Source organism: Lathamus discolor, chromosome 6, assembly GCF_037157495.1.
Source record: "Lathamus discolor isolate bLatDis1 chromosome 6, bLatDis1.hap1, whole genome shotgun sequence".
Lineage (NCBI taxonomy): Eukaryota > Metazoa > Chordata > Aves > Psittaciformes > Psittacidae > Lathamus > Lathamus discolor.
Window position 1 is genome coordinate 86,705,722 of NC_088889.1, and position 27,389 is coordinate 86,733,110.

The window sequence follows — 27,389 nt, forward strand, 5'->3', positions numbered from 1 at the left end:
CACTTGCCTAAATACAAGTGTGAGCTGCGCTGGAAAAGCCTTTGCCCCTTACAGTTGTATTACTACTCGCTGCTTTATTTATGTTGCGTTTGAAACGTGTCGTACCGCTTACAGAGCAGCGATGTAATGCAGTCCTTGTTCCAAAAAAGCTGAGCTCCTAATTTTAGACGTGATGCAGCAAACGCAATTAAGAAAAGAAGGGCAGGCATAGGGTAAAGACTAAAAGGGTTCTAATAATCAAATCGCAGGCAGGGTCCCAGCAGACCCCTGTGCAGCGTGTTTAGGGAACGCTGCTGGATAGGGCATGTTTGCAGGATGGGTTTTGTTGTGGGGTTTTTGTCTTCTGTTTGTGGGAGATGCCGTGCTTATTTCAGGTGGTAGCTGAAGAGTCCCAAAGAGCCCTGATGGGAAGGATTTTGGAGGTGGAGAGATGGAGCCGAGGTCCCGGAGGACTGTTGGTGAGGGTTGCGAGTGTTGTTGTATGGGTTTCGAGCCCGGACCACGCCTGTGGGTTCACCTAGTACAGAGATAAGACTCACCCTGGCACCTGAGCCTGTGTTTCCACTTGCCCCTACCAAATCCTGCCCTTAGGGTCAGGGCAGACCCCAGTCTCCCACCCGTGCGTGAAGAGGGCCCAACCTTGCTCATCTCTGTGCCAGCAGCAGCTCTGGTGCAGTAGGATGGATCCCAGTCCATTGCGGAGGGATGCTGGCCCATCCAGGGTGCAAGTGGAGATGGGCGTGCAGCACAAGCCCGTCTGCTGAGGAATGTGCAGGGTCAGGAGATGTAGCTTTGACGACATGGAGCAACAGGTGACCATAAGGGTTTTGTGACAGGGATCCGGAGCAGCCCCACACCGACCCCACCGGAGGCGACCTCACCCCTCGGCTCTTGTTTTCCATGGTATTTTACGTTTCTTTCCACCTCGGCGCAGCCAAGCGGCCCTGTTCAGTTTTTCCATCGGCTGGCGTAGCAAGTGCTTTGAAGACGCGCTGGGTGAGGATCAAAAGGGGTTTTTTTTTGTGTAATTGGTGGGTGTGACGGGTCTGCCGTCGGCCTCCCCCTCCTTTTTGACTTTCCTTTTCCGGTTTTAGCAGCGCGGAGTGCCGGCAGCGTGCCCCTTTCCTTGTAGGGATGGGGGCGGCGAGGGAGGGGGGGATGCCGAGGGAAGGAAGAGTTTCTGATGCTGTGGGAATGTGAGCTCTCAAACTCTGTAAACAGCTGGTGACTCACTGCATAACTATGGCACCAACTGCCTGCGCGGCTGCAGGGAGGGGGCTGCCGGCCGTTTCCTCTACGCACTGGCAGCGCCTCTGCTCTCCTGAACTCGCCGGGACCGTTGGGCTGAGACCAGGAGCTTTTTCCTTCCTCCTCCGTGCTAGCGCCTACGTCTGCACCTCCGGCCTGGAGGTAGGGGTGGGTGGCCATGGCCCGGTGTGGAGGGGAAGCCATGGGGTCTGAAGGAGATCCTGCCTGCGGTCAGCCCTCGTGCAAAACACTCAGTGGGTCGGGCGCATCCGTGTCCCTCGGAGGCTAGGGCTTGGTCCCCTGCGGCCCCGGCGAGGCAAGGGCTGTTGGAGGTGTGCCCGGGGTGGGGTTTGGTGCTGGAGGAGAGGAGGGAAGGATTCGGTGATGCTCTAGAAAATGCAGCGCACACCAGTTGCTGTAAGTGGTCCATTCATCACGGAGCATCTTGGCTTGTGCGCTGTGCGGCTGTCCTTGTCCCTCCTCCAGACATGGAGAGCTGTGCTGTCTCGGGCTTAAAAATAGAGAAGGCGTCTAAATACACTCCCTAATATCTAGGATATTATCTCACAGCTTTCCACTTAGGGGATTGGTTTTTTTCTTTCTCCCCCCTCCTTGCTCTTCATCTTGATCTTTACGTAAGTCGTGTGATGATGAGGTGTCTCGACTGATAAAGCTCCAGTGACAGCGGCGCAGGCTGAGCCAGCACCTTTACCCACACGGCTCCCACTGGTCCCCAGCCCCACCTTTGCCCCCTCCCCAAATCCTGCTACCCCCTGTTTGCAGATATGAATGAGTTTGTTTACTCTCCGACGACCTCGTGATGTCTTTGCACAGACATGACCTGAAGTCATTATTGCTTTTGGGCTTCTCTGTTTCCATGGCGACTGTCTCTGGGTTGGCTACTTTCCCAAGGTCACCATGGCAACTATCAGAAGGGAATCATGCTTGGGATGCTTTGGCTGGATTTTTCATGAATGATTAGGATGTGTGACACGATGCAGACGTGGAAATGGGGAGGGTTTGGGCTGGGCTGGAGAAGGAAGGAGGGGGGAAGAGGACTCCCGCCAGACAGGCTGCGCGCTCTGCGGTGCCGCTTGGGTGTGCATCGGCGGGGGGGGGGTCCGGTGCCTTGTGCTCTCCCCGCTGGGGAGCCATAGGCAGAGGCTGTGATGGTGGCACGGCTGCGGTCGCCTCTCTTGCGGTAGGTACCAGACAGAGCTCCGTGCTGCCATCATCACGGGGTGAAGGTTTCGGGTGGAGGTGCGGGCAGGTGGGGTTTCTGCAAGGTGCTGGTCGAAGGGGTGTAGTCTCTTGCTAAGGTGAGAGTGAAGGGCAGTGTCTCGGTGTCTCGCTGTCGGTGGACATGCCTCCATGTCACTAGAAACATCAGGCAGGTCAGCTCTCGCAGCCTGGGGCTGAGAGGATCGGGAAGCAACAGTCTTGGTGCGTTGGGAGAGGCAAACTCCTGCCTTTGCTTTGTTATTGGGGGGGGGGCTTTTGTTTCTGTTGTTTGGGTTTTCTGGTGGCGTCTCCTTTGGGTGGGGACGGCGCTGTAAGCAGGTTACAAACCAGGCAGCTTCTTTCTGGGTTGCTGATTCAATTTCGAGCCGGGTTAATAATAATCAAAATAAGAATGAAGGGAGTTGTTGTCCTGTGGCTTTTCAGTGCCTTTTATGAGCGGAGGTAACTCTTAATTCAGTCCTTAATAGGCCATTCCGAGCGTCTGGGATTCCTCTGGAGGGAGGTGAGCGAGTGACTGGGCCTGGGAGGCCACACCGTGCACTCCCCTTGCAAAGGGGTGGCATATTGCAAGGTGGTGCATGGTGGTTAGCCTAACTGCTGTTTACAGACAGGAGCTGGTGTACTTTTCCCCCTCCCTGCCCTGTCCTTCCTTCTTAATCTTAGTGTAGTTAATAACAAAATATGAGGTCTTCAGCATCAAAAAGCAGTGCACTTGTTAACACAGATTTCTCTTTCTTGTATCTGGATGGGGTAAACTGATCTCTGAATCCATCCAGGTGTTTTAAACAACTGTGTGGTTATTGCTTTCAGTGGTAGTTGAGCTGGGGGCTCCCACTGTGTGTTGGGTGTCTTCTTCCTACCTTCACCTCTGACATTCATTATTGTAACCTGAGAATCTTGTTTTGTTTTTCCAGTTGCAATTTCTGAGCAGTTTTGTCCGGAAGACTGTGCTCAGGTTATGACGACTAATCCCAAACCGAACAAGGCGTTAAAGGTAGGGAAGAAGGCTGAGTGGGTGATGCTGGGTGGCGGGGGAGGCTGTCACAGAACCGTGCTTCGTGCAATATCAGTTATGCATGACTGTTCTCTCATTCTGAGAGACTCTTACAAACAGGTGCTCATGCAGTTTCCTACTATCTACAGGAAAAGTTAGGGTAGAAGGATACTGGTGATACCCAGAAAGATGTCTGAAATCTCTGGGATGGCATAGAGGTATCCCAGTTGCTATCCAAGCGACTTTTGACTTGGCAGGTATTGGCAGCATCCTGAAACCAGTGCTCCCAGGCCTTGTCAATGAAGCCCTTCTCCTCTCAGGACTGGAAGGCACTGTGGAGAGGATGTGTTCAGCTGGTGTCTCTCAGATCCACGAGACAGTAGATGCCTCAGACATACCAGCTTAGTGGCAGTCTATGCATGGGTTGTACATGCATTGTCACAGTTCTTTTCCTCTGTCCTAGCGTTTCATTCCAGATGTTCTGCAGTCTCTGAAGAGACAAAAGGGTGATGTCTTAAAGGTTCTGCACTCAGTGATCTTAGAGGTCTTTTCTAATCTAAATGATTCCATGATTCTTAAAACAATTGTGGCAGCAAACCTGCTTGAGAAAAAGGCACAAGGCCTTGGTGTCTTCCTCATGTACTTCAGAGTCTGGGCTATGCACCAGGAGAACCAAATCAGGCTGTGGTCCAAGCAGGGGTTTGTTCACTACTTGAATGAGCAGTCTTCAATGAAAAGCCACCAAATGCCGAGTTAAACCTCGCATATAAGCGGCTAATTCTGCTTTTGAGACGCTGCACCGGTGTCCCAGCATAATGCTGGGAAGAGGTGTCATCTTTAGCATTCATAGTATGAATTCTGAGTTCTGACAAAGGAATACAGAAGTCTTCAGTCTGCTTGACATTTATCTCCTTAGAAATCTTACTGTTCAGCTTACACTGGGTGAGGAATGCTCACTGCTTTCTCTGGCTTAAGAGGGTTACCCGAACCCAGACGAGAAAGCAGTGCCCAGATCTCTGCAGATGTTTTAGTGGAATGCGTGCTGTCTGCAGTGCTTTGGGGGTGTTTTCCAGGTAGGGCTGTCCCATTGCTGAGGGGTGGCCGGTCTCTCTTTTACTGTCCAGAGCATCCGTTCACATAGGGTTGCTGCTACCCCTGTGCTGTTGGTATTTGCAGGTAAAGGAGGAGTCAGGAGAGAATGCCCCAGTGCTGAGTGATGATGAACTCGTGTCAATGTCCGTACGGGAGCTGAACCAGCACCTGAGGGGTCTCACCAAAGAGGAGGTCATCCGTCTGAAGCAGCGGAGGCGCACGCTGAAGAACCGGGGCTACGCTGCCAGCTGCCGCATCAAGCGCGTGACTCAGAAAGAGGAGCTGGAGAGGCAGCGGGTTGAGCTGCAGCAAGAGGTGGAGAAGCTGGCCAGAGAAAACAGCAGCATGAAGCTAGAGCTGGATGCCTTGCGCTCCAAGTACGAAGCACTCCAGACCTTTGCTCGTACTGTGGCTCGAGGGCCCATCACCCCGACCAAAGTTGCCACCACCAGTGTCATCACCATCGTGAAATCAGCCGAAATCTCATCCAGTTCTGTGCCGTTCTCAGCAGCGTCCTAGTGCCCTCGGTGGGGGGGAACTAGCAGCCTTTCAGAAGGGAGGGGATAAGGCTCTTATGCATTGTTCCGGAGTACTTGGTCACGTCAAGAATTGGCATTTTAACAATTCTCTTCCAAAAAGTGCAAAAAATAGGAGAAGAAAAGAAAAACAAGAAAACGAAAACCCCACCCCAAACCTACAAAGGGAACTTAACTGGCTGCTTCTGTCTGGACCCAGCGGCTCCATCAGCCTCCTGTGTCCAGGATCTGAGCTCTGTATGCAGAACAAATAACAAGATCTGCTTCCTTCTTACCCCTGCCTCCCCCAAGCCCCTCTCAGCTGTGGGCAGCTTTCCAGCTGCAAGAAGATACCTGAGGAGCCTCCGGAGTCTTTGTGAATGATGCTCAAGAGCCAGGAAACAGATGGACTGTAGAAATCATCATGTGAGATGAATGTATGGAAAAAAGAGTTTCCTATTGTGGCATCCTACTCCCTATAAGAAGGGTTTCCCCCTCTCATCCCCGCTTCCACCTGATGCTATGAGGGCAGGGATATAGGCTTTTTGGATTAGATTGCATCCTGCTATGAGTGGATGGGAGCAGGAGGACGATGGAGACTAATGCTTGGGTCTGACCACACCCATTAGGAATAACCTTTCGTTTTCAATCCATGCTGTTAAAATATGGGAATATAGATATATTTTACATATTTTAATATGCCCCATTACCTGTGTGGCCTGTAAAAAAACCAACTACATTGCAGCCTCCTTTCTTCCAAGCCCAGGTTTCCCGATAGCTCCTTCCCTAAGGTGTGCCTGTGAATTGGGTATATTTATGCAGTTTATTTCTTCCAAATGATCCGCGGTCTTGAAGTAGCAGCTGCTTTATTATTTTCTTCTGGATTCCCTGAAGCTGGTAAGGGAAGGAGGCACGGTAAATGCTGTGAAGAGCAGTGTGAAGGGGAGGAGAAGGGGAGATGAGGAGGAAAAATGCTGCAAGTATTACCAGGTGGAGGCAGAACTGGCTGCGAGAAGGTGGGACAGTTCTGCTGGGATCAGCACTATGAGGAGGGTTTTGTGCAGAGGTGTTTCAGAGAGATGTTTTTAAAGCACTGAAGTGTAACTAAAGGGCAATAGCGTTCAGACAGGAGGAGAGAGCTTCCAGAGCCTCCTCTTTGACAAAAGCATTGGCAGGTTAGCAATGAACATCCTAGCAGGAGAGCTGGGCTCACCAGTCTTTGACCAGAGAAGGGCTGTGGGGAGGTCGGATGGGAGCTGGAAGAGTCTTTTGCTCTCCAGAGCATGTCAGGCGCTGAAGTTGGGATCCAAAGAGTACAGTGAACAACCCTCAGTGTTGAGACAACCTGTGTGAACGTGACCCTGAAACTTGACGCTTTCTCTTGCCAACGGGTGGATTATCCCGAGAGGACAGGATGGAAAATCAGTGTGTATGTAGGGGACAGAAGAATTGGGATCGAGAAGTTGTTTGGGTGGCTCTGAGCAGTGGATTGGGAGAGGGATTTCTGGCTCGGCAATGGGCAGGAGGTGGGAAGCTGAAAGGAGCTGAAAAGACGAATGTTTCCAGGTCACTGTAAAAAACAAAATAGCTATGTTGGTGTTCATATGTTCTGTTGTTGTTCGTTTGTTTTCCTTTTTGAAGTAGGAAAGAAAAGGGACTGTGAGGTTTTTGCAGGGCAGGTCAGAGACTTGTGGAACGGACGATGCCTGTTGTCAACGCAGGTGAGAAGAGAATGAGATGGCTGGCGTTTAAAGGTGAGGAGAAGAGCTTAGAGGATTTGGGCTCCAGAACAGAGAGCAAAGATCACGGAGAATTCACGAGTGTTTTGGACTGAAAGAGAATAATCAAGTGCCGCTGTTGTTGCAAAGGGGACAGTGAACTGGCACCTGACACCCAGTATAATTTGTTGTGTGAGGCCTCGAATAGCAGTAGGTTTGTAGACATTTAGTGAAGCCCTACTTGTCTTTGGAAGAAGTTGGTAGCTTGCTTTTCCTTTTTTTATGATTTTATTTCGTTTTTTCACCTTGTCATCGGAGTCTCTGGATTTCCCAGGAGGGTCCTTCGTGAAATAGGTTAATGAAAAGAGAAACCTCAGACTTGGTTCTCGTTCAGTCCTCAACATCGACAGCCGTGACCTTACTGAGCCAGAAAGGGTGTAAGTGAAACGCTTCCCGAAGGCTCGTTACCCCTGCCAGATCCATGTGTTATGGAGGGGAGCAGGGAGTTTCCTTCAAAGTGATTTTCCAACACGTAGAGTTTGGATGACACTTAGCGTTACCTCATTTCTCCTCCACTCCCTCCCTATCTCCGAACAGGCAGATCGATGCCCTGTGTATCAGTACCAGTTATTGACTCCCACAGCAGAAGCTGAGGAAGAGAAAGATGTTACTGTCATTTCCTGGTCCTCTCATGTTCTCCAGCTCACAGACATTGGAATCTTTCCCAGACCTTACAGGTGCCTCCGAAAACAGGCAAAATGGAGACTCCTGGCACTGTTGGGGCTTTAAATGAAAACTCTAATGAAAAAGGCCAGTTGACTTGAAAACACCCAAATGCTTCCAGTCTTTCAAACAGCTCCAGAGCTCCATAACATTCCTGGCTAGATAGGAACACCCTCTGGCTGCTCTTGAGCCCCGAGCCGGGGCAATCAGACCAGGGGAACTTGGAGGTCGAACTTGGTTCCGTGGGGTCTTCTTGCTGTTGGAATGGGTTAAGAAACATATCTTTATGTGGCACTTCCCCTGTGGCCAAGTGTTTCTTTTATTTCCAGTTCTTGGAAGGAAGGGTGCCAAAGGCTTGTCCAAGTGATTGCTAGTTTAGTGCTGGTAGGCACTTCACTCTCTGGTCACTCGCTAAAGAACAAGAGGCCTGGGTGTTGTTAAAGCTGTTGATACCATAGCCATGGTAGGTAATCCATATTGGATATCCATAAGGACCACGTGGAAATATTTAAAAGAGAGAGAAATATATATATAAATATATAATTATATACATTTTATCGTACAGATTTTTTCGTAAAAAAAAAAAGAAAAAAAAATTAATTTTTTTTCCAAGTTTGATACTGTAAAATCTTTATTAAAAAGAAATTGCCAGTCCAGGGCTCCCTGGGTGGTGACCTGGAGGGGAATGAAATGTCCTGGCTAAAACTTCCACAGAGGGATCAGAATTGCAAGGTAACGTGGAGGGAGGAATGACCCGCAAGCTGTTGTGACCGCGTTGGAGACCCAGCTCCTCCACCCTGGAGGGTCCCTCCAGCTTGGGGTTGTCGCGTTGCATTCCTCTGGGGGCCGGTTTGTTTCTGTTGTGGTTTTCTTCTTTTTGTTTTATTTTTTTTTTGGGTTGTTTTCTTTGATTTTTTCCTGTTTTTATTTTCTCTCCGTCCTGCACTTGCAAGCCTGACACCCAGGGCCAGCGCGGCGTGGGGAGCTGGCTGCAGCCTGTGGCATCCCCCCGGGCCGTACCTCTCGCTTGTCTCTTCGCTGCAGTAGTTTGGATGCTGGGGGCTCCCTTCTCTGCCCCTCTTTCATTTGTGTTGCCCCCCCCTCCACCCCCTGCCACGCTGCTGAGGAGCCGGGGGTGGGGGGGTTGGCCTCTGGATTTGAATGCTGGGATCCTCTCCCCATGGGCCTGGCCTTGCTTGGGATGCTCCCTGTCTGCAGCGTGGGTACCAAGGGCTGGGCGGGAGGCAGGAGAAGACGGAAGCATCGGGCAGGGACTTGGGGAGGGACATCTCTGTTCTTGTGGATGTTTGCTGTGCTCTCTATTGGGAATGGGGAACCTTTTCCCTCCAGGGCAGCTCCAGATCCCTTTGAAGCAGGTCAGCGTCTCTGCTCTTGCCCAACTCCACTGTCTGCCCATGGAGACCGGGGTGACACCGGAGAAGGGATGAGGCGCTGATGGGTGAGCTGTGGCAAGGCCAGAGCCAGGCCACTGGACGGCTCAGTCCCGGGGAGGAGGAGAAGGTGGCATTTTGTTTTTTCTCTCTCAAATCATTTAAACTTCATTGTCATGATTGTTTTTATTTAAGAAAAAAAAAAAAAAACAAAACAAAAAAAGGAGGAAAAAAAAAAAAGAAAAAAAAAAAAGAAAAAAAGATACAAAACCTAAAACCTTTTGTAACGTGGATTTGTTTTCCTTCGTCTGTATTTCAGTCTGCTGGGGTGTTTCTGTAGGTGGTGGATACTTGCTTTCATTTTTTTAATGATAGACGTCTTCTGTTTTCAGTTGGTTTTGTTCTGTTTTTTATCACCAGCTCATTCTATCCTCTGTGGTTACTCAGTAATTTCATTTCAATATTTATTTTTGTGCTGCTTTTTTATTATAAAATAAATTATTGATATACCAAGCAATGTGGATTCCTGTTTGTAAGGCGGATAGCCCTGTGTATGTGTCCATTACTTTCTCTTGACAGCCACAACGTAATTTATTGCTGTAAATTTAGCTGCAGTGACTGGTTTTTTTGTACCTTTCCAATAAAGCATTTTCTGGTTTCAGACTTGCCCTGGTCTATGGTCAGCGTTTTGGAGCTTGAATTGATCTTCAGTGGAGTGTTTTCCGTGGGGAATTTTGCCTGTGTGTCCCCATTCTGATGGTGAGCGATGTGTTTTTAGGAGGCCTCAGTGAGTGTGATGCTGCTTGGGGTTTGGCAAGCATTGATGGGCCTGGTGTATCCCCCCTTGCCCAGCTCCTGGCCTTGCCATGGTGCTTCCCTGCTGTGTTTGGAGCATGCTCAAGGGATAGCTTCTCTGAGAGTTGCTTCTCTGGTGGATCCCATGTGCAGAGCACATGGTTCTAACCCAGGCTGTGCCTCTGTGTGTGATCAGTGGGTATTTATGGTAGCACAAGTGGAGGCTGATAGCTCAGCAGGCTCCTGCCTGCAGTCGTGGTGTTGAGAGCTGGATGCACAAGGGTGCTCTTGGCTAGGAGGCCCTGTGCATCCTAGATAGGTTGTGGTGCTAGAGCACACCCTCTCCTCTGCTCCTGTGGGTTGTGAAACACTCCTTCACTGCTTTCCTATGTGACTGCTTATGAATAAATCACGTTAACCCCTTACATCAATCTTTCATTTATGTTTCACCCTGTTTGGGCTTTAAAGAGGTGGCACCTTGTGCCTGTGTGCTCTGAGGGAGCATGTAAGCTTTAACCCCCTGTTCCACATGGTTGATTTTCTTTAGAGGAAGGAGGAAGACAGTTGGTCTGTGCTGGCTTGAGGCAATAGTTGCAGACGGGTGTGTTGGCCAGAGCTGGAATTGGAGGTAGGGCTGAAAAGGCTTTGTGTGTCAGTGGGTAATGGATGGTCATTAGGTGGGGCCAGGCAGGCTCGGCTGAGCAGGGACCGTGGTGGAGCCTGTGGAGTGATTGCACTCACCCGCTGAGCAAGAAACTCATCATCATGTGCTTCGGCTCCTGCCTGGAGGGGTGGCAGCAAGGAGCTGGTGACAATGAAGAAGAGAGGGAAATAGGCCAGTTGATGGAGAGGCATAATCAGCCCCAGCTCTTGTGCCTGCCACGGCATGGTGTGCCCTGATGTAAGGATACATCCCAGACACGAGCAGGCTCTAACCCTGCCCGACCCAAGCCCAAAAAGCTTGGGAGAGCCATAGCTGCATCCCAGCCTTGTCCTTGGGGAAAGCCCAAGAACAAGAGACAACTGGAAAACAAATCTGCCAACCACTGGAGCCTGCTGCTGGCAGGGAGCAAAGCCTGTCCCTGCCTGGCTGCCTGCTGGCATAGCTCCAGGCACAGCCGGGCTCCTGTGTAGGTCACCCGTGTGCTTGCTGCCAGCTTTCCCTGTGTCCTTGCTGGAGAAATGGAGGAGACGTGTTAGCAGAGGAGCGCAAGAGCGTGTCTGCTGGGGAATGCATTGCTCAGCCTACAACACTGCTGGTGCTTCTTTTCCTAGTGGATGTGTTTTGACAGCATCACGGTTTGAGGGCCCTGCCAGTGCCCAGCTCTTGCCTTGCTCCCTATTCCAAGGTAAAGGAGCAGGAGGTCAAGCTCTCTCCTGCTGGATATGGAGCATCACCTGCTGGTGTCCAGCCCAGCATGGCTCCTTCAGGCTGGTATCACGCTGCTGACTTGGACGAGCCACAGCCGGTACCTCTCCTCCTTGTTTCACTTGCACGAAGGACCTGTTTTACATATAATACAGTAATCAGGGCTTGACATAAACAGGCAAATGTTATTGTCTGCAGTGGGAATTGCACCTGCTGGCAAGAGCAATGAACGCAGCCCATTATGCACCGGAGTCGATCATTTGCGCGATGAAGTACAACTACATCTCTTGCTGTGTTCTTGTGCAAGTCTTTATCTCAGCGAGCCTACCAACAGATGTGCTATCATCACCTTTGCAGCCTGTCCTCGCTTCTGTTCCTGCAGCTGTGGCCGGCCCTCTCTCAGGGGGCGGAGAGGACCAAGATGTGGTGTCCCTGCTTCAGTGCTGGCTGCATTACAAAGCCAAGCAGGCTCGTTCCTTTGCACTGAGGCTGCCCTTTGCAGGCAGGGTATTTCTTCTTCCAGGATGCCACGACCACGGGTGGATGCCTGGATGCACAATGCATATGGATCTAGTTGATGGACCTCATTGCAAGAGAAGTGGCAGCTGTCACCAGCTAAACAGGTATGGGCTGAGAGGCTTCGGAGCAAAGGGACTTGCAAGACTGGCTTAGTTATAGGCTGCTCGTATGGAGTCCAGGCTTCCAGCACAATAAGGTTTCTTCAGTAACCACAAATAGAGGTTGTCTTGGTGCTGGAAACTGGGCTTGGCTAAAGCAGACCCAGCAGCTCTTAACTGCTGCATCCACAGCTTAGGCGAGGGTTGGAAGAGGTGCAGTGGAAGGAGAGGAAGCAGGGGACTCACACACACATTCTTTGTGGAGTGAAAAAGATGAGCACGAATCCTGTGGGAATGCCAAAATGTGCAGGATGCTGCGTGTGCAGGTATTTCTGCTGGGCCAGCATTGAGGGGCAGGGAGGACACTGAGCTTAAGAGCATCAGCATTAGAGCAGGAACAAGCAGATCGTGGATTTGCTGAGCTAAGGGAAAAAGCTTGCCCTGTGGTAGAAATTGCTGTTTATTAGAAAAATTCATAAATAAAATAATTTCATGATGTGATTTGCGTTTTGCAGATAAGGGGAGGTACAGGAGAGACCAAACAAATACTAGGAGCTGTATCTAAAACAGCTTTAAGCCTTACCCATCGCTTTACCACGAGTGCAATTCAGGCTGTAGGCTTGCCCTTGTCCTTTCACTGCCCCCTAACAACAGCCCACCCAGTGCCTAAGGACGTTCTCGAGGATCATCTTGGACTAAAAATTGGGGGGAAAACCCCCAGAGAGGAAGTTTAATGGAAGGATGCACGCTCTCCATCACTGGTATGGCAGAATCCCCCCACGCAGTATCTTCCCCTGCCAGTGGTCCTGCCCTGAGCAGTGGCATCCCCCAGCATCTCTGTCCCCACCACTATCACCCTGCTGTGCTCAGCTCCCTCCTGCCTTCCCCCAGGTTGGTAAATAGCGAAGGGCTGGGAGGAACAGACAGTTCCCAGTTAAGTGCATTCCTACCACCACCAGTCACGGTCTGGTTCCCTAATAAAGGCTCTGATAAGGAATCTGGAATCCCTTTTAACTTCTGATCCAGGCAGAGATAAGCTGGTTTGGACATAAACAAGCGCTTCTGTCACCGGCAGCTCTCCAAATGCAGCTGCAAGACCCTGTGTTAGCCCTGAATGAGGTCCTGCTGCTGCTCCCGGGGGAGTTACTCATCCAGCTGCATCCCCATCTGGAGGGAGAGGAGGATCACTTACTCTTCCTCCCTGGTAAAGGTCTGCACAGCTCCATGGGCTTTTCTGGGAGGAGGAGAGGGGGAAAGATGTAAAAATAAGGAATGATGTCTTTGAAGCGTTACCGGGTTTTGAGGTGAAGTGAAGTCACCTTCCTGGGCTGGTTTTCTCCACGGGGCCCTCAGAGATCAGTTTTTTCACTCGAATCATGAGAAACTAGAGCAAAACCGTGCTGAGAAAAGCATTTCAGCACTGCTTGGAGGTAAGAGGACGGCAAGGGCGGCTGGGCCATCCTATAGCCTGGCTCCCCTCCCTGCCTGGCATTCCCCAGCACAGGCATGGGGGCATTGAGGCACCAGCAGTGGGGAACAAAGCCCAGGCTGCAACGCGTGGCTGCTTAGTTGCAGGAGCAAAGATAGCCCCAATCTTAATGCCCAAAGAGATGGGATGGCAGAAACTGGCACTATGTGATTTAACCTTTCCCTGGCTTATTGCATCTTCCCTTCGAGAGACTGGCTTTTTGGGTAGAGTTCCTGGCTTCTCAGTGCTCCCATTAGACCAGGTTGTCTCAGCCTTGAGACACCTCCCATTTGCATGGGTTTAAACGTCTCCAGTGTCACTGTCCCTTCCATTGTCCCCTACAGCTCCTCGTCCGACAGGATCAGCACTCTCTTCTCGATATTTTTGCTCTTTCTGCTGCTCGGTCCATCCACCTTGGAGGCCACATGCCCATTCTCTCCTGGTGCTTTGCGCTCTGCCTCCTGCATTGACTGCTGGGTGTACTGCTGATACGTGGGTGAGAAGTTGTGGATTGCATCCTGGACAATGTCCTGGGGGCTTATGGTCTCCTTCAGCCCACTGGAGATGCTCTGCATCGGAGCAAGGTTTGCTGAAAAACAGGGAGAAAGGGGCGGGGGGTGATAGGACATCAGACACTCACGAGCCCAAGTGCTCCAAGACTGGAGTGACACTTTTCCATAGTAATTCAAGGTAAGGGGTTCACTGTGGCCCATGTCGGCTTGCAGTGGCAAGTTCCAAGGAGAAGGAAGGCAACCCCAGCTCTGTTTCTAACCGGATTGGTTATTACAGCATGTGCTGTAATACCAAAATCCCCTAATTCTGCCCATCCACATCAAGGTCTCTCTTCCTATCCACTTGCTATGGCTCATGGGTATCATGAGGGAATAAGAAGGAACTCTTGGAGCACAGGAGAAGGAAATTGCTCTTGTGGTTTTAGCATCCCATTGGTAATGCTATAAGCGGGATCTCTTTTAGTCACTGACCAAGAAAGGAAGAAGGAAAAGTTACCTGTTGAGTTTTCTTTCTTCTCTCTGTACACTTGGCAGGTGAATGCATAGCGCAGGGCAATGGAGGCAAAGAACATCTCAATGCAGATGATGAAGTTCTGGTAGCCAGCAGCCACTGTCCCAGCTCCCACCTCCTTCCCATCGATGATCTGAACTTCAGGGATCACCCCACATTTCTCTAGGACTGCCAGCAGCGTCCCTGTGCAGGGGAAGAGGGATCAGCTCTGGTGTTGTATCCCTGGCTCAGGTGTGCTTATGGGATGAGAAGCACTGGGCATCTGTGGTGGTACCCACCTTGCCAAAAGGAGAGGAAGATGACTGCCTTGATGGTGATGAACTTGAGGACTGGCTCAAACGGGCGCAGCAGGTCCATGGTGGCAAAATAGAAGAGGAAAAGGGCGTAAAGTGCCAGACTGACAGAGAAGTTGTAGATGATGGTGATGTAGAGGTAGCCACTTTGGACACTGTGGGAAGAGAGAGATGATGCTCTAGGGTGCAGGAAGCAAAGTGGGCACAGCTGGAGGCAAAGAAGGATGAATGGGGAGGGGAGAAGTGTGTAGCTTTGCTGCAGGGGAGAGCACAGCCCAGGAGGGGAAGGAGATGCTGGGAGAAATGGGGGGAGCATGGGACCACTCTCAGCTTTTCCTCTGTGGTGATGAAGGAGGGACCCCTCCTGCCCCCTTCACCCTCCCAGCCCAACCCAGCATCCTCACTTGAAGTCCCCATCGTGGTACTTCCCGAAGGCCTGCAGGATGATGGTGACGATCGCCATGAGGGGTTTCACGATGCAGAACTGCAGCGTGGCCTGCATGGAGAGAGACACAGTGCAGCCTGGGCAGCAGGGACATCCCACTGCCCTCCCTGCAGCTCCTGTTACCCCCAGCCCCTCCACACAACCCAACCCCTCTGCTCCCAGGACAGAGACACCCAGGAGGGAGCAGTTCTCCCTCACAGCAGTGATCAGTGCTGTGGGGTGAGACATGAACCTGCGTATGGGAAGGAGCAGGGCTCCCAAAAGGCAGCATGGTCACTCTGTGATGGGAGTCCAGCTGAGCTGGGGACAGAGAGCCAGGGTTCAGCCTGCAGCACAGACCTATAGAGGGTTAGAGCAGCTCAGGCTAACCCGGGACTGGACAGAGATGGCAATCTCAGCTCTGCAGTGGGAGGAGACCCTGACTCAGCAGTGAGTCAGCGGCAAGGACAGAGAGCCCTGCTGCTGGCTGGGTGCCTGTGAGCCCGGTGAGCTGCCTCTCGGAGGAGAAAACCCAAACCAAGCATCTTGGGAGAGTGACAAAGCAGAGCCCTCAGCAGGGCAGTGGGGAAGGGACCCAGAGAGCCCTCATCAGAGGGGTGCAGAGCCAATGCCCCCCAGCGGGTACCCACCTGCTTGCAGAAGCGCAGGAACCCGATGGAGTAGGACATACCCTGAAGGCAGCAGGTCCCATAAAAGCAGCTGGATCTGGAAGGAGAAGCCGAGGAGATGCTGTTGGGGCTGCTGGATGGGGATAGTGGGTGCAGGGCCAAGGAGCTTGTGTGTTGCTGGGACTTACGCAATGGGCTTCCCACGGATCTCAGCCATGATGGTGCTCTCCCCTCCGAGGTACTCGAAGCACAGGCTCAGGAAGCTGTAGATCACGAAGGCTGGCAAGGGAAGGGCGGACAGGGTCAGCAGGGCTGATGGGGATCCGGGAGGGGCTTGGTACATGTCACATTCCTTCCAGCTCAGGTGTTGTGTCATTCACCCCGGCACCTCCTCAGCCTTTGGCGGATGGAGCCCAGCAAGAGGAGCAAGCAGAGTCAGACACACAGCACCATGTACACAGGGTTTGCTGCAGATGCGGCAGCTCCCCTCTGCACACACAGTCTCTGTGTGCACGGGGCAGCGGTTGTATGTCCCAGCACTGTTCATGGAGCCAGGCACCATGCACACCCAGACAAACCCAGGCAGGAGTGCAGTGGCCAGGGACCATCTGCATGGAAAGACCTCAGAATTGCTAAGGGGCAGCACAAGCGGCCAGCAAGGAGCAGGTCCCGAACAGCTTTATTGGACATCCCCATTGCTTATTCTTCATATACTCCAAACTTGAAGTAAGGCACATGGCCACACTCCACTCCTCAGCGGGTGAACAACAAGGTGGAAGTGCAACTTCAACCCTGAGAAGCTTCCCATGCACCTCAAATCACCCCAACTCCCCAGTTTCTTATGTATGTCAACCTCCTGCTTTAGAGGAGCTGCGCTTCTACCCCAAAGGCAGCCAGAAAACCTTTTTCCCCAGGCACAAGATGCTGGGGTCCCTCTGAGGCTGTTGGAAAGGCTCATGCCTGCCTATGGGGCATCTGCTTCCTGTTGCTGATGGAGAAGGAAGGGGAAAACCTCTGCTTGGAGGAAGGGAAGTGAAAGAGGTGGAGATCTGCCTCCTTATACAATCCAGAGACAGGTCAGTGGGATGAGAGCCCTGCTTTGCCATCAGCATCTCTGCCAAGGAGAGGCTGCACTCACCTTCATAGCAGTCGCGCACTGAGTCAAAGTAGACGTAGTACTGGTGGCTGCCGAGGAGGAGGAGGCTGAGCCAGGAGTCAAAAGCATAGATGGGTACGATGAAGAGGATGCGGATGATGTAGCGCTGCTCCTTGGGGATGGTGTAATTCCTCAGGTGTGTGTAGATCTGCAAAGGGCCCAATGTGCGGAGCTGTGGCTACCTCTGGTCAGGAGGGGAACCAGAGGTACCCCCGAGCCCGAGCCCGCAGGGCTGCAGGATGCTTATCCCATGTCAGCCCTCCATAGAACAGACACATGAGACAGGCTCCATCCCAGTCCCTGGGGCACTCCCTTCCATGCAAACACATGGAAATCAGGTCCCTTCCCTGGCTCTATGCAAGGAGCATGCATTCCTCTGTGCCAGCCCCATCCCAGTGTTCAGAGGCACCAGCTTGCCTTCAGTAGCACCCAAACCCATGCCCATGGTGGTGTGCATCCCAAAGGCACAGACCCTAAGGTACCAGATGAGGAACCCCATTGGGTGTTGCCTCCAGGCAGTGCCGATGCCCTTCTCTGGCAGCCATCAGAGAGCAACGGGCAAAGTCCACTGTGCCGGGCTGCCAGCACCGCGCTCCCTCTGCACAACAGAGATATCCCCTCCAGGCAGCAACAGCAGGAGATATTTATCTGGAGCTGAGTGATTTGCAATTAACTTGGGGGCAATCAATAGTCTGGCCCTGAGTGCTGAGCCCTGTCTCTGCCCCAGCCTGTACCTGGTAGAAGGTGATGATGAGAGCCGACCACACGAAGATGCCGGAGATGGCCTGTGCTGCTGTAGTGGTCAGGAAAAGCTGCTGGCTCTCCTGGGAGTCGTTGTGGGCAGCCATGAGCAGGGCAAGGGCTGGGGATGGGGAGGGTGAAGCCAGCCTGGGTGCTGTGCTGGGCGCCAGGGTGCTGGGCTCCATGGAAGAGGGCAAGGCACGTGTGGCATTACTCATCTGCAGGGAGAGGCAAAGGGAGAGGCAGGACTGAGGTGAGCTGGTGAGAGGGAAGGTCCCAGCACATTTCCCAGCCCACACAGTGTGGGCAAACCTGTGAGGTTTATCTTCATAGGGTTTTTCCAGCGTGTCCCTCATCCAAACCAGCCTATTTATGATGGTTGGAAAATGCAAACAGCAGGAAAATGCAAACATCCTTCAAGAGCAGGAGGTGTATGCAAACATCGTGCCCCCAGAACACATGCTTCTCCTTCCCAGCCTTGCTTCTTGCTTCCTCAGGGGTCTTTATCCCTCTTGTAATAGAAAACCTGCCTATGTTTGTGTCACTGTGAGTTCACTCATGTTGCTCAGGACCCTTTTCCGTCAGGAACCAGATGTTTAAGGGTTAAACTCATCCCTCACCCATGACAATAACAAGTCCCTTATCTACTCACCATCTGGATACTTATGTCCTCCTCCTTGGGAGCCCAGAAAACACAATACCTGCGATCCCCTCCCAAATTTCACTCCTTTCATCATGCATCTCCGGATGGAGGCAAAGTCCAAGGCTGCCCAAGAATGTTTGACATCACCCAGGCTGTTTGGCCAAAAAAGCCTTGGCCATTTTGGGATCATGGGGGTCTTGGTGCGCCATCAATGCCAACTCCAAGACTTGAAGGGCAGCCAGTGGCCCCTCCTGCACCAAACTGAGCACCAGAGAGCAAGCCTGCCAAGCTGCCGCAGAGCTGCTGCCCTTTGGGGATGCTGCAGTGCTCCAGCATCTCCCCAGCAGGTCTGTCCTCCTCGAAGCATTGCCCCAAGGCACGGAGCATTCCCAGCACAGAGAGCTGCTGGGGCATAAGGGCACCGTGTACCCTGCAGCTCCAGACAGCAAGGACCAGCCTAATAATACACTCTTATTTATAGGGCAGCTTCATATCTCAAGGCCAACAGATGCGCAAACTGCGATGTTTGGCCTCTCTTCCTGCTAATCTACAGAAAGCTGCTTCTTCCCAAGTACAGCAATAGTGGTTTATAAAAACCCCAACCAAAACAATGACCTGCGAGCAGAGCTCTAACTATAGAGGCGCTTCTTGGTGCATTCATAAACAAAGATTTTAGCTGCTGGGTACCAACTGCCTGCAGATACAACCGTAAGCACGAACTGGTGAGAAGCAAGGAAGCATCTGCCGCAGATCAGAGCGGTAGGGACTGACCTTGGTCCATTTAAACACAGAAAACAAACCAAAGCCAGAGCTCGCCCTGTGGCTGCCACTGCTGCCCTCTGCCCGAACCCCAGCCTCACAGGAGAGGAAACTCAGCTGGTGTCAGATCAACAGCCCTAAAAATACCTTCCCCCCCCCCTCCTCTGCCTGGCAGGAGCTGCCTGTAAGCGGAGATGCCCGCGGCAGCAGTGAGCTGGCGAGGAACCAGGAGCTCACCCGCAGTACCTGCGAGCGGGGAAGCAGAGCCAGAGGTGGATGCGTGGATGGATGGATGGATGGATGGATGGATGGATGGATGGATGGATGGGAGCAGAGTGGATGGAGGAGGCAGCGGGATTCGGGTCTTTTCCTCCCTGTACCTGTCCCGCGGCCCTGCCCCTGCCAACAGGAAGAAGGGAGAGCCGGGCAGGGACCTGGTCTTTGCTCAGACCATGACGCTGCCGGACCTGCCTTGTAAACATTAACAGGAGGAGGAAGATAGCTCATGGCATGGGGAGGGAGGTGAGAGCTCAGCTGTGCCCCGCTCCCCATCAGTCCTCACTGTTCCTGGGGTCTGCCCTGCTGCTGGCTGGGGCCATAGGCTGGATTTGGGCATGGACCCCATAGAGTCATAGAATCACAGACTGGTTAGGGTTGGAAATGACCTTAAGATCATCCAGTTCCAACCCCCCTGCCATGGGCAGGGACAGCTCACAATAAACCATGTCTCTGTCCAGCCTGGGCTTGAACACTGCCAGGGATGGAGCATTTACGCATTTACCACTTCTTTGGGCAACCCATTCCAGTGCCTCACCACCCTCACAGTAAAGAACTTCTTCCTTATATCCAACCTGAACTTCCCCTGTTTAAGCCTGAACCCTCTGCCCGAACACGATATGGAAGGATCCAGTTCACTTCCCAGAACACAACGGAGAGCCATGCTCATTGCTAGACCCATTTACTGTGTTTTTAACCCATCACAGTGCCACAGGGGCCCAGCCCAAGACATCCCAACCCCTATTAGCTTTCCCAGGCATGGCGGTAGGAGCACAGTGGCTCCAGCAGCCGGTCCCTGGCAGGCTCCCCGACATTGTCACACTCTGAACGTGGCGGAGCAAGTGATTAAACACAAAAGCCTCGGTGCCGCTTGGAGACGGGGCTCCCAGCTCCACAGGTAATTCGATCCCGGCCATGCAAGGTAGCTGGGCAATTCAATGCAGTTAGAGAGACATTTGCTTCCAAAACAAAGGCGGCAAGGAGACAGAGAACAATATTAGCAGCAAAACTCAGCTTCTCAGCGCCAGTGCCACATCCAGTCTGGGTGTTTTCAGCCACTTTGCAGGTACCTGCCAGGTCTACCTGTTACCCTCACTCCATGGAGTATTAGAGCTGCTAAGTGAGCACGGAGCAGAAGATAAACTGAGCAGTGAAACTTGCTTTTGGGACTTTTTCTTTGCCAGGGATTCCCCCATCCACAGGCTGCCAGAGCATCACATCCCTCCCATGTCCCGAAGCACACAGGACAAATCCCACCTTGTGCCCGTGAGGCTGGGGCAGTCAGAAAGGAAAGGCAAACCCCTAGTGCCCCCACCAGTGCCTGTGCACTGTTGGCTGTGTGCCACAGTAAGGGGGGAGAGATCCCTAAACCCCATCCTGGGGGTGGGATCACCCACATCCAGGCTCAGCCCCACCACAGGAGATACGCCCTTCCTCCTGATTGCTTTCAGAAAGCACCGGGGCATGGGGGTTATCTCCCTGCCCAGCCTCTCCATAGCACCCCCAGGGCCACCCAGGAGGAAGGACCTATAGCACATAGCTATAAATTGAGACAGGGAAGCATCAATCTCTCCTCAAGGCGATCCCAAAGAAGTGGGTGCCCCCCACACACAGGGCTTTTGCCATGCTGGTCCCATGGATGGCTGGGGCACTCTCTGCTCTGTGCCAGGTTGCCCTCGGCTGCTGTTCACCCCCCCCATGACCCCACTCACCCTGCGGGGCTGCTCCAGGAGCTGGCCTGGCTGCCGGGCACCTGCACCCGCATCCCCTGCGCCCTCCTCCAGCGGCTCGGTGGAGACTCCTCCTCCGGGCACCTTCCCAGCCCTGCCCGCTGTCAGCTCACCCTGCCTGCACCCCGCAGCCTGAGCGGCAGGTCGCAAAAGCCACCCAACTTACCTTTCCAGTCTGTCACGCTCGGCACCCAACCCGGAAAGCAAACACGGACGGAAAGCCATGGCGCAGCCTGACACCCGCACACGTCCTGCGGGGGAAAGGCAGGTTGTATTGCAATTGGGAGTTAATCCTCACCTAGAGGAAAGCGATGGCATTGGCAGACCTGCGCTTGCTTTTTGAGGCAGGCCTCCCCCTTGGTTTACTGCAGAGTAGAGAGGAGCAAAGCTAAGGACCTGTTGCCCATGGTCTAATTTATCACCCCTGGAAAGACAGCAAGATATACGTCTCCTGTTTCCAACACCAAATGGGTGCTTTCAGGTAAAGCACCCACAGGACCAGCACAGCAAGAGCCCTGTGTGTGCACCACCCACTCCTCTGGACAGGCTTTAAGGAGAGATGGATGCTGTCCTGCCTCAATTTATAGCTATGTGCTATAGGTCCTTCCTCCTTGGTGGCCTTGAGGGTGATATGGACAGGGTGGGCAGGGAAATAACCCCCATGCCCTGGCATTATCTGAAAGCCAGGTTTTAGCTGAAAAAGTCCTTTACTTGCCACCCTGTGTAGACCTGGTAGCACACAGGGCCAGGAAATGAAGGTGGTTAGCTTGTGGTTGGCTTTTAGGTAGCAGCACTCAGGTTTTCAGGGCATAGTGGTGGTTTGCCACTGTATCACCATGGTGGAAGATGCAATTTACATTCAATTTGATAATAAGTGTATGGTTTGTGCACATTGCTGGAGCTGTGGACACCGTAAGAGGGCCAGGGTTTGGGAAATACATTGAATTTAATGTCAGGAAAGAATCTCTACTAACAAACCAGCATCGTCATTAACAAGTTCCACATGCCTCTCTCAGCCTTCCTAGACCAATAAAAAAGCATAAATGAGGGAAAATGTGGAGCTCTGACAGATGCAAATCTTTGATTCTTGGAAGCACAGTTTGGAGAATTATTTTTAGCTGAAATTTCTTGTCAGGGGCAGCTGCAAGCCTGCAGTGCCTGAATGTACTTTTAAAGTTTCATTTCTCATAATCCCTTCACTGCTGTAAATGACTGCAGAGAAAAGAGTCCTTTCGAAAGCCACTTTCTGCTTTTCTACTTGTAGGGGATTTTTTTTAGCAACAGAAACATCCCAGCAGCTGGATCTGCGTGGGGCAGGCAGAGGCTCTGGGCTGGTTCTGCCCTGCCAACAGGTCCTAATGCAGCACAGGCTTTGCCTGCTCAGAATCCAAGCCCTAACCTCTATTCTACTCTGCCAATAAGTGACAGAAGTGTGTAACAGCTCACTTAACAATTTACTACTTGGTGTTGTTACAACAAGAGGTAAAAACAAATGTGTTTTCAAGCAAAGCCTGGCTATTAAGCATTGCATCAACTCATATGACTTCATTGAACGCTTTTATTTCAACAGACTTGGGAGAAACACCCATGTGTAACCCCCCAAAACACTTCCGTCCCCATGTCTCCTATGACAGATGCTTCAGGAGAGGGACAGCTTGTTGCAAGTGGTCCCACCGAGGTATGTGCTGCCTCTCTGATGTGCTGGTACCACATAATGCACAAGCAGCTCTTCTTTGTCTCCTTCGCACCACTAAATTGGGCTCCTGTCTTCCACCCTGATGTCAGCTTTCATGAAATTTGCAGAGCATAATTATCTGCCTCTCTTTAAAACCAGAGCGAAAGTGGAAAATGGATTCTGACTGCATCAGGAAAAGGACTGACACGAGGACAAAAGCAGTCGTATAGGACTCATTTCCTTAAAAACAAGCAAGAAAACCTTTCCTATTATGCAACTGCCGTTGATTTGTTACAGGCTTGTATTTCAATTGAAGCCATTTTCACAGAGCAAAAAAGAAAACAGGTAAAATTAGATTTGTCAATGTTTCTTTTCATTCACCCTGCACTGGGTGTTCCCCCTCTGCGGTGCAGCGTAGCTCCAGAGCTTGGCATCCATCGCTCCTCAGGATACAAATGCAAGAGCCACGCCACTTCCCAAATATACATCCCACCCAATGTGATTAAAATAACGCTTCTCTTGTATGTTGAGACAATTGCCCTCGTCTCATCACTGACTGTATGGACTGCAAACCTGTCACAGTAACAAAACCCACAAATGTTCTACACAGTAGAGAAAAATTCATGAAATTCCTCAGTTCGTCCAAAACCAGCACAAAGACATTCCATCATTTTCATTTCTTGTCCTTTTAAATAGGTGGTGATGAGTCACAGACTCAAGATCATTTCCTTGAATCCAGATGGCACAACTTCACCACACTTGGCAACTTCGGATCACTTCCCGTAGAGCCTGTATTCCTTCCATGGTCTTGTCCTTTAAAGCCATGGCGAGGAGAACGGGTTTGTTCCCAGCTTCCTGAGAAACGAATGCCACCAGGTTTTTGGCACAAACATGAACGAGGGGCTGAAAAGCAAAGGCATACAGATGTACGCTATCACAGCTGGGAGAACTCTCCTGCATGAGCTGGGAGAGCCCTGCAATGACATGGAATGTGTTGAGAACCTGTTGATACATCCCTGGCAGTGTTCAAGGCCAGGCTGAACGGGGCTTGGAGCAAACTAATCTAGTGGAAGGTGTCACTGTCCGTGGCAGGGGGGTGGAACTGGCTGAGCTTTAAGGTCCCTTCCAACGCAAACCAGTCTGGGATTCTATAATTCTATGATACTGGACTCAGAGTGAGCGTGCAGTTTGCTGAGAGGTTCAACATGATTGGGAACAGACATGCAGTTTGGCTGGCCAGCAAAGCCAAAGCATGCACCCAGCTGGCTTAAAAGGGAAGAGTTTGGACACAGGAGTAACAGCCACCCAAACCACTCTGAAACAACTGAACTGGAGCTGCACTTTAATCGAGTTCTGCACCAGCCCGGATATCTTCGGAAGCTGGTACAGAGAAGCTTTCCTGTCACTAATCCTCCCACCCTAACCATCAATTTCCTTCCCCTAATCCTCCCACCTACCAAATATCAAATTATACGAAATGCCATGGATCAAAATGCCTCTACTTCCATCAGGACCAGAATTCTGAAGAAGTCTCCAAGTGCAGCTTTTGTTTAAAACCTTGTTGCTGATGAAGGTATGTTAACATACAAGCTCTGGAAAAAAAATTACTTTTGCAGCTCCTAAAAACCCCAAAATAGTGTTTTTTAGTCTTTTACAGCATGTGTAAAAGATATGTTGGTTTTGATTTTAATTTTAATAGAATAATGAAAACCAGAACTAAGTAGTAATGCTGAAGGAGGGAAGAAGAGGCATATTATCTTCCTAATGAGGTTTCTTTAACAAGAAAGAAACAGGAACAGAATATCACAGACTATTTCAGTTGGAAGGGACCTACAACAATCATCTAGTACAAACCCGGAGCCAATTCAGGGCTGACCAAAAGTTAAAGGATGTTATTAAGGGCACTGTCCAAATGCCTCCTAAACACTGACAGTCTTAGGGCATTGACCACCTCTCCAGGACGCCTGTTGCAATGTCTGACCATCCTCTTGGTAAAGAAGTGCTTCCTAATATCCAGTCTGAACCTTCACTGCTTCAGCTTTCATCCATTCAGCTTGTCTAGGTTTTATTTACATCCCCAGTCATGTATTTTATCAGAAGGATGGGCCTGATTTCAGCTACCAGTGTGGTATGGAAGTGCGCACCATCCCAAGCGGGGTTGTTAATGGGGACTAGCAGGAAGACAGCAAACCAGTGAAAGCCTTTCCTTAAAGTCTGACCAATGGAGCTGGCAAAATGATTTAGAAATACAGCGCTACAAAGAAAACAAAGGCACTTCCCATCTCCAAATAAAACACAAAACCAGCTTGGGGACGGAGGTGGTCAGAATTAGCAGACATCATAACAGGGAAAGCAAAGCACCTCCCAAACGGAGAAGGGAGTCTATTACTGAAGAACAAGAACTCCATAAGGGGAAGCTGCAGGTGGAATCAAGAACTTGTGTTGCTAGAGATTTTCTAGTTAAGGTTAGAAAGTAATATTTGATAGCTCCAGCTCTGATGGAAAGCCTCATATTGTAGCGCTGTAACTTAGTGCTTTAATGGGCGACTAGCTGACGCTTTGTGAAATACATTTTCTTCTGCTTTCTCTCCAGCTTTGTGAAAGGGTCGATAAAAACTCATTTTGTTGAAGCAAAACAAATTAAACTTTCTCAAGGGAAGGTGCTGGCAGGCACAGTTGGGAGAGGGCAACTAAAGTCCATGATGTGGCTGGCATAGATTGAGGGGGGTAAGAAAAAGGGACTTAAGAAGGAAAACAACCTCACTGGGAACGGAAACCCAAAAAAGGTTATCAAAGGCTGCATGTTTGATCTTGTAACCCTTAAATCAATAGGAGCTTTATCAAACCTGCCATAAACACAGCAAAGCAACCCTTGGACAGGAAATAACAGCTCCCCAAGCCACTCAGTTCAACTTCTGTCACGTCAAGGAGCAGAGCAGCACCACATGTTTCTGATGAACCCCTCGGAAGAGGCTCTTCAATTAATGTGCAAACACCATGAACTGCTGTGACCCACCAACTCCCCAGCAACCTGCACAGCCCCACTTACAACATTCCCCCCTTCTTATCCTTGCTGCCTGTGTATCCACTCTCACCTCATCCTTGCCCAGCAGCACCTTTGTGGTGAGCGAGGGCCTGCCCACGTTGTCACCCACTGTGTTGGGGTCCACATAGACGATTGTGCCCATCTTGCCGTACTGTGTGACCACCACGAGGACGGAGTTGGAGAACGCCGTGCACACCACCTCTGTCGGCACCCCGTGTACCACCTCCTCTCGCTGCTTGGACATCACGATGGGATTCGCTGCCATGGCTGCTGAGAAAGAGCAACAAAGCAACGATACCATTAAAGTAACATTAAAAACACGGGCCATGGGCTATCAAAAGCCTGAATCCTTCATTTGAAATACCCAATGTTAACAGAGCACCAAAGCATCTGGCGGTGCGTGTTTGTGCAGGAACAGCCATCAGCACCCCACATCCCTGATGGCGATGGGAAATCTAAGTGCCCGGCGGCAGCCGCCCGCACACCGAGCCCATCGCGGTTGAACACCAATCGCACCCATGGAGCCGTGCCCTCCCTGCCCTCGCAGCCTCCCACCCGCTGGCACCGAAGGGGCGACCCCCGAGCCCCGCTGTCCACCCCCGGGCCCCCGCAGGCCGCGGCGCTGCCCTCTCCCGCCGGGCCGAGGGGGGACCGGAGGCCCTGCCGGCCCTACCCGCACCGGGCCCCGCCGCGCCGCCCTTCTCCGCCCGGGCCCTCCCCGCCGCGGCGGAAGCGGAGCCTTTCCCCTCCCTCCGCCGGCCGGCGGCGATGGCGCAGGGTGATGGCGATGGCGGCGGTGCGGGGCGGCCGCTGCTCTTCCTCCCCTCCCCTCAGCGCCGCGCCGCCATTACCCGCCGCCATTACCCCCCCCTTCCTCTCAGGGACATCGCCCCTCGCTGGCCGCGGGGCTGAGCCCCTTCCACCGGCCTCATTTTGATGCCGTTTTCCCGGTTTTCACCCCCGTTTTCTCCGCTCCCACCCACCGGGGGGTGGTCAGGCCCCCGAGCGTGCTTTCCCATCAAAACAAGGGTGGTTTGGGGCCATGGCAGCAGCCGTGTCCTCATCCCTGCCCTCCCCTTGTCACAGCTGGTGGGACAGGAGGCACGTCTGGCACCAACTGCTTCATGAGCGACGTGTGGGGCTTGAGGGCACGATGGCAGCTGCCCCACGGGGCTGTGATGGGAGATGAGGACCTCCGTGTGAGGAGTGCAAACCTCCATGTCCCACGGGCAGTATGTACGAACATCTCTGTTTATTGCACACAGGTAACCCAGTGCTGGTTTTCCTGTTTGAAATACTCATGAATAGTATTTCTGAGCACTATTTCATACAAAGCTCTGAAGTCTGGGCTTTCTCAGAGGCTTGCAACCTTCCAAACTACCAATTGCTGTATCTAAACTAGGCTCCAGCCCTTATTTTCTGTGTTCTCTGTCCCTACCGCCATTCCCACCACACACAAACTATCCCTGCTGTGGCTGCAGCAATAGCGACCTGACTTGTGAACCGTTCAGGTAACGTCTCGTAGGGATGTAATGAATCTTCGTTTGGTTTGCATTAAAAGTTGTAACAAAACTACAACTACAGGCTACAGGTAAAGGAGCATGACCAGCAGGGCGAGGAGGTGATCCTGCCCCTCTGCTCTGCTCTTGTGAGACCTCACCTGGAGCATTGTGTGCAGTTCTGGTGTCCTCAGTATAAAAAGGACATGGAACTGCTGGAACAAGTCCAGAGGAGGCCACGAGGATGATCAGGGGACTGGAGCGCCTCCCGTATGAAGACAGGCTGAGGAAGTTGGGGCTGTTCAGCCTGGAGAAGAGAAGGC

The 27,389-nt window shown here is 51.8% G+C and overlaps 3 protein-coding genes across 8 annotated transcripts in view; 1 reads left to right on the forward strand and 2 right to left on the reverse strand.

Moving 5' to 3' along the window:
* MAFK (MAF bZIP transcription factor K) overlaps positions 1-9,586 on the forward strand; it is a 13,893-nt gene extending 4,307 nt beyond the window's left edge. For 2 of the 4 annotated variants that reach the window (XM_065684493.1, XM_065684496.1), the window contains exons 2-3: positions 3,405-3,484; positions 4,661-9,586. In XM_065684493.1, coding sequence (XP_065540565.1) covers positions 3,449-3,484; positions 4,661-5,095 — 471 coding nt within the window. In that variant the 5' untranslated portion in view covers positions 3,405-3,448 and the 3' untranslated portion in view covers positions 5,096-9,586. Of the gene's footprint in view, positions 1-836; positions 997-1,262; positions 1,411-3,404; positions 3,485-4,660 lie in introns of those variants that run through there. The other 2 variants (XM_065684495.1, XM_065684494.1) reach the window with 2 other exon arrangements.
* A 2,560-nt stretch (positions 9,587-12,146) lies between these two features.
* On the reverse strand, positions 12,147-21,098 carry TMEM184A (transmembrane protein 184A). 3 transcript variants are annotated; one of them, XM_065684491.1, is made up of 9 exons: positions 21,013-21,098; positions 17,432-17,656; positions 16,680-16,845; positions 15,730-15,820; positions 15,563-15,638; positions 14,893-14,984; positions 14,474-14,643; positions 14,181-14,378; positions 12,147-13,761 (listed from the first exon to the last, which is right to left on the reverse strand). In XM_065684491.1, exons 2-9 carry the CDS (start codon positions 17,654-17,656, stop codon positions 13,511-13,513), a joined length of 1,269 nt encoding a protein of 422 aa, XP_065540563.1. In that variant the 5' UTR covers positions 21,013-21,098; the 3' UTR covers positions 12,147-13,510. The 3 variants fall into 3 exon arrangements, with proteins under 3 accessions (XP_065540563.1, XP_065540562.1, XP_065540564.1); XM_065684490.1 differs by lacking the exon at positions 21,013-21,098 and adding an exon at positions 20,829-20,935; XM_065684492.1 differs by lacking the exon at positions 21,013-21,098 and adding an exon at positions 19,087-19,284.
* Positions 21,099-22,390: 1,292 nt separating this feature from the next.
* On the reverse strand, positions 22,391-26,428 carry PSMG3 (proteasome assembly chaperone 3). Its single transcript, XM_065684497.1, is given in 5 exon segments — positions 22,391-23,424; positions 25,617-25,834; positions 26,241-26,330; positions 26,333-26,398; positions 26,401-26,428. Coding segments are annotated over 5 exon segments (555 nt in total). The 3' UTR covers positions 22,391-23,271.
* Positions 26,429-27,389: the final 961 nt, after the last annotated feature.

Coding starts and splice junctions, on each gene's coding strand:
- TMEM184A (XM_065684491.1), bottom strand. CDS start 17,656: ATGAGTAATGCCACACGTGCCTTGCCCTCTTCCATGGAGCCCAGCACC. Junction 15,821..16,679: donor AGTGCGCGACTGCTATGAAG/GTGAGTGCAGCC, acceptor TTCCCTTGCCAG/CCTTCGTGATCTACAGCTTC. Junction 13,762..14,180: donor GAAGAAAGAAAACTCAACAG/GTAACTTTTCCT, acceptor CCTGTTTTTCAG/CAAACCTTGCTCCGATGCAG.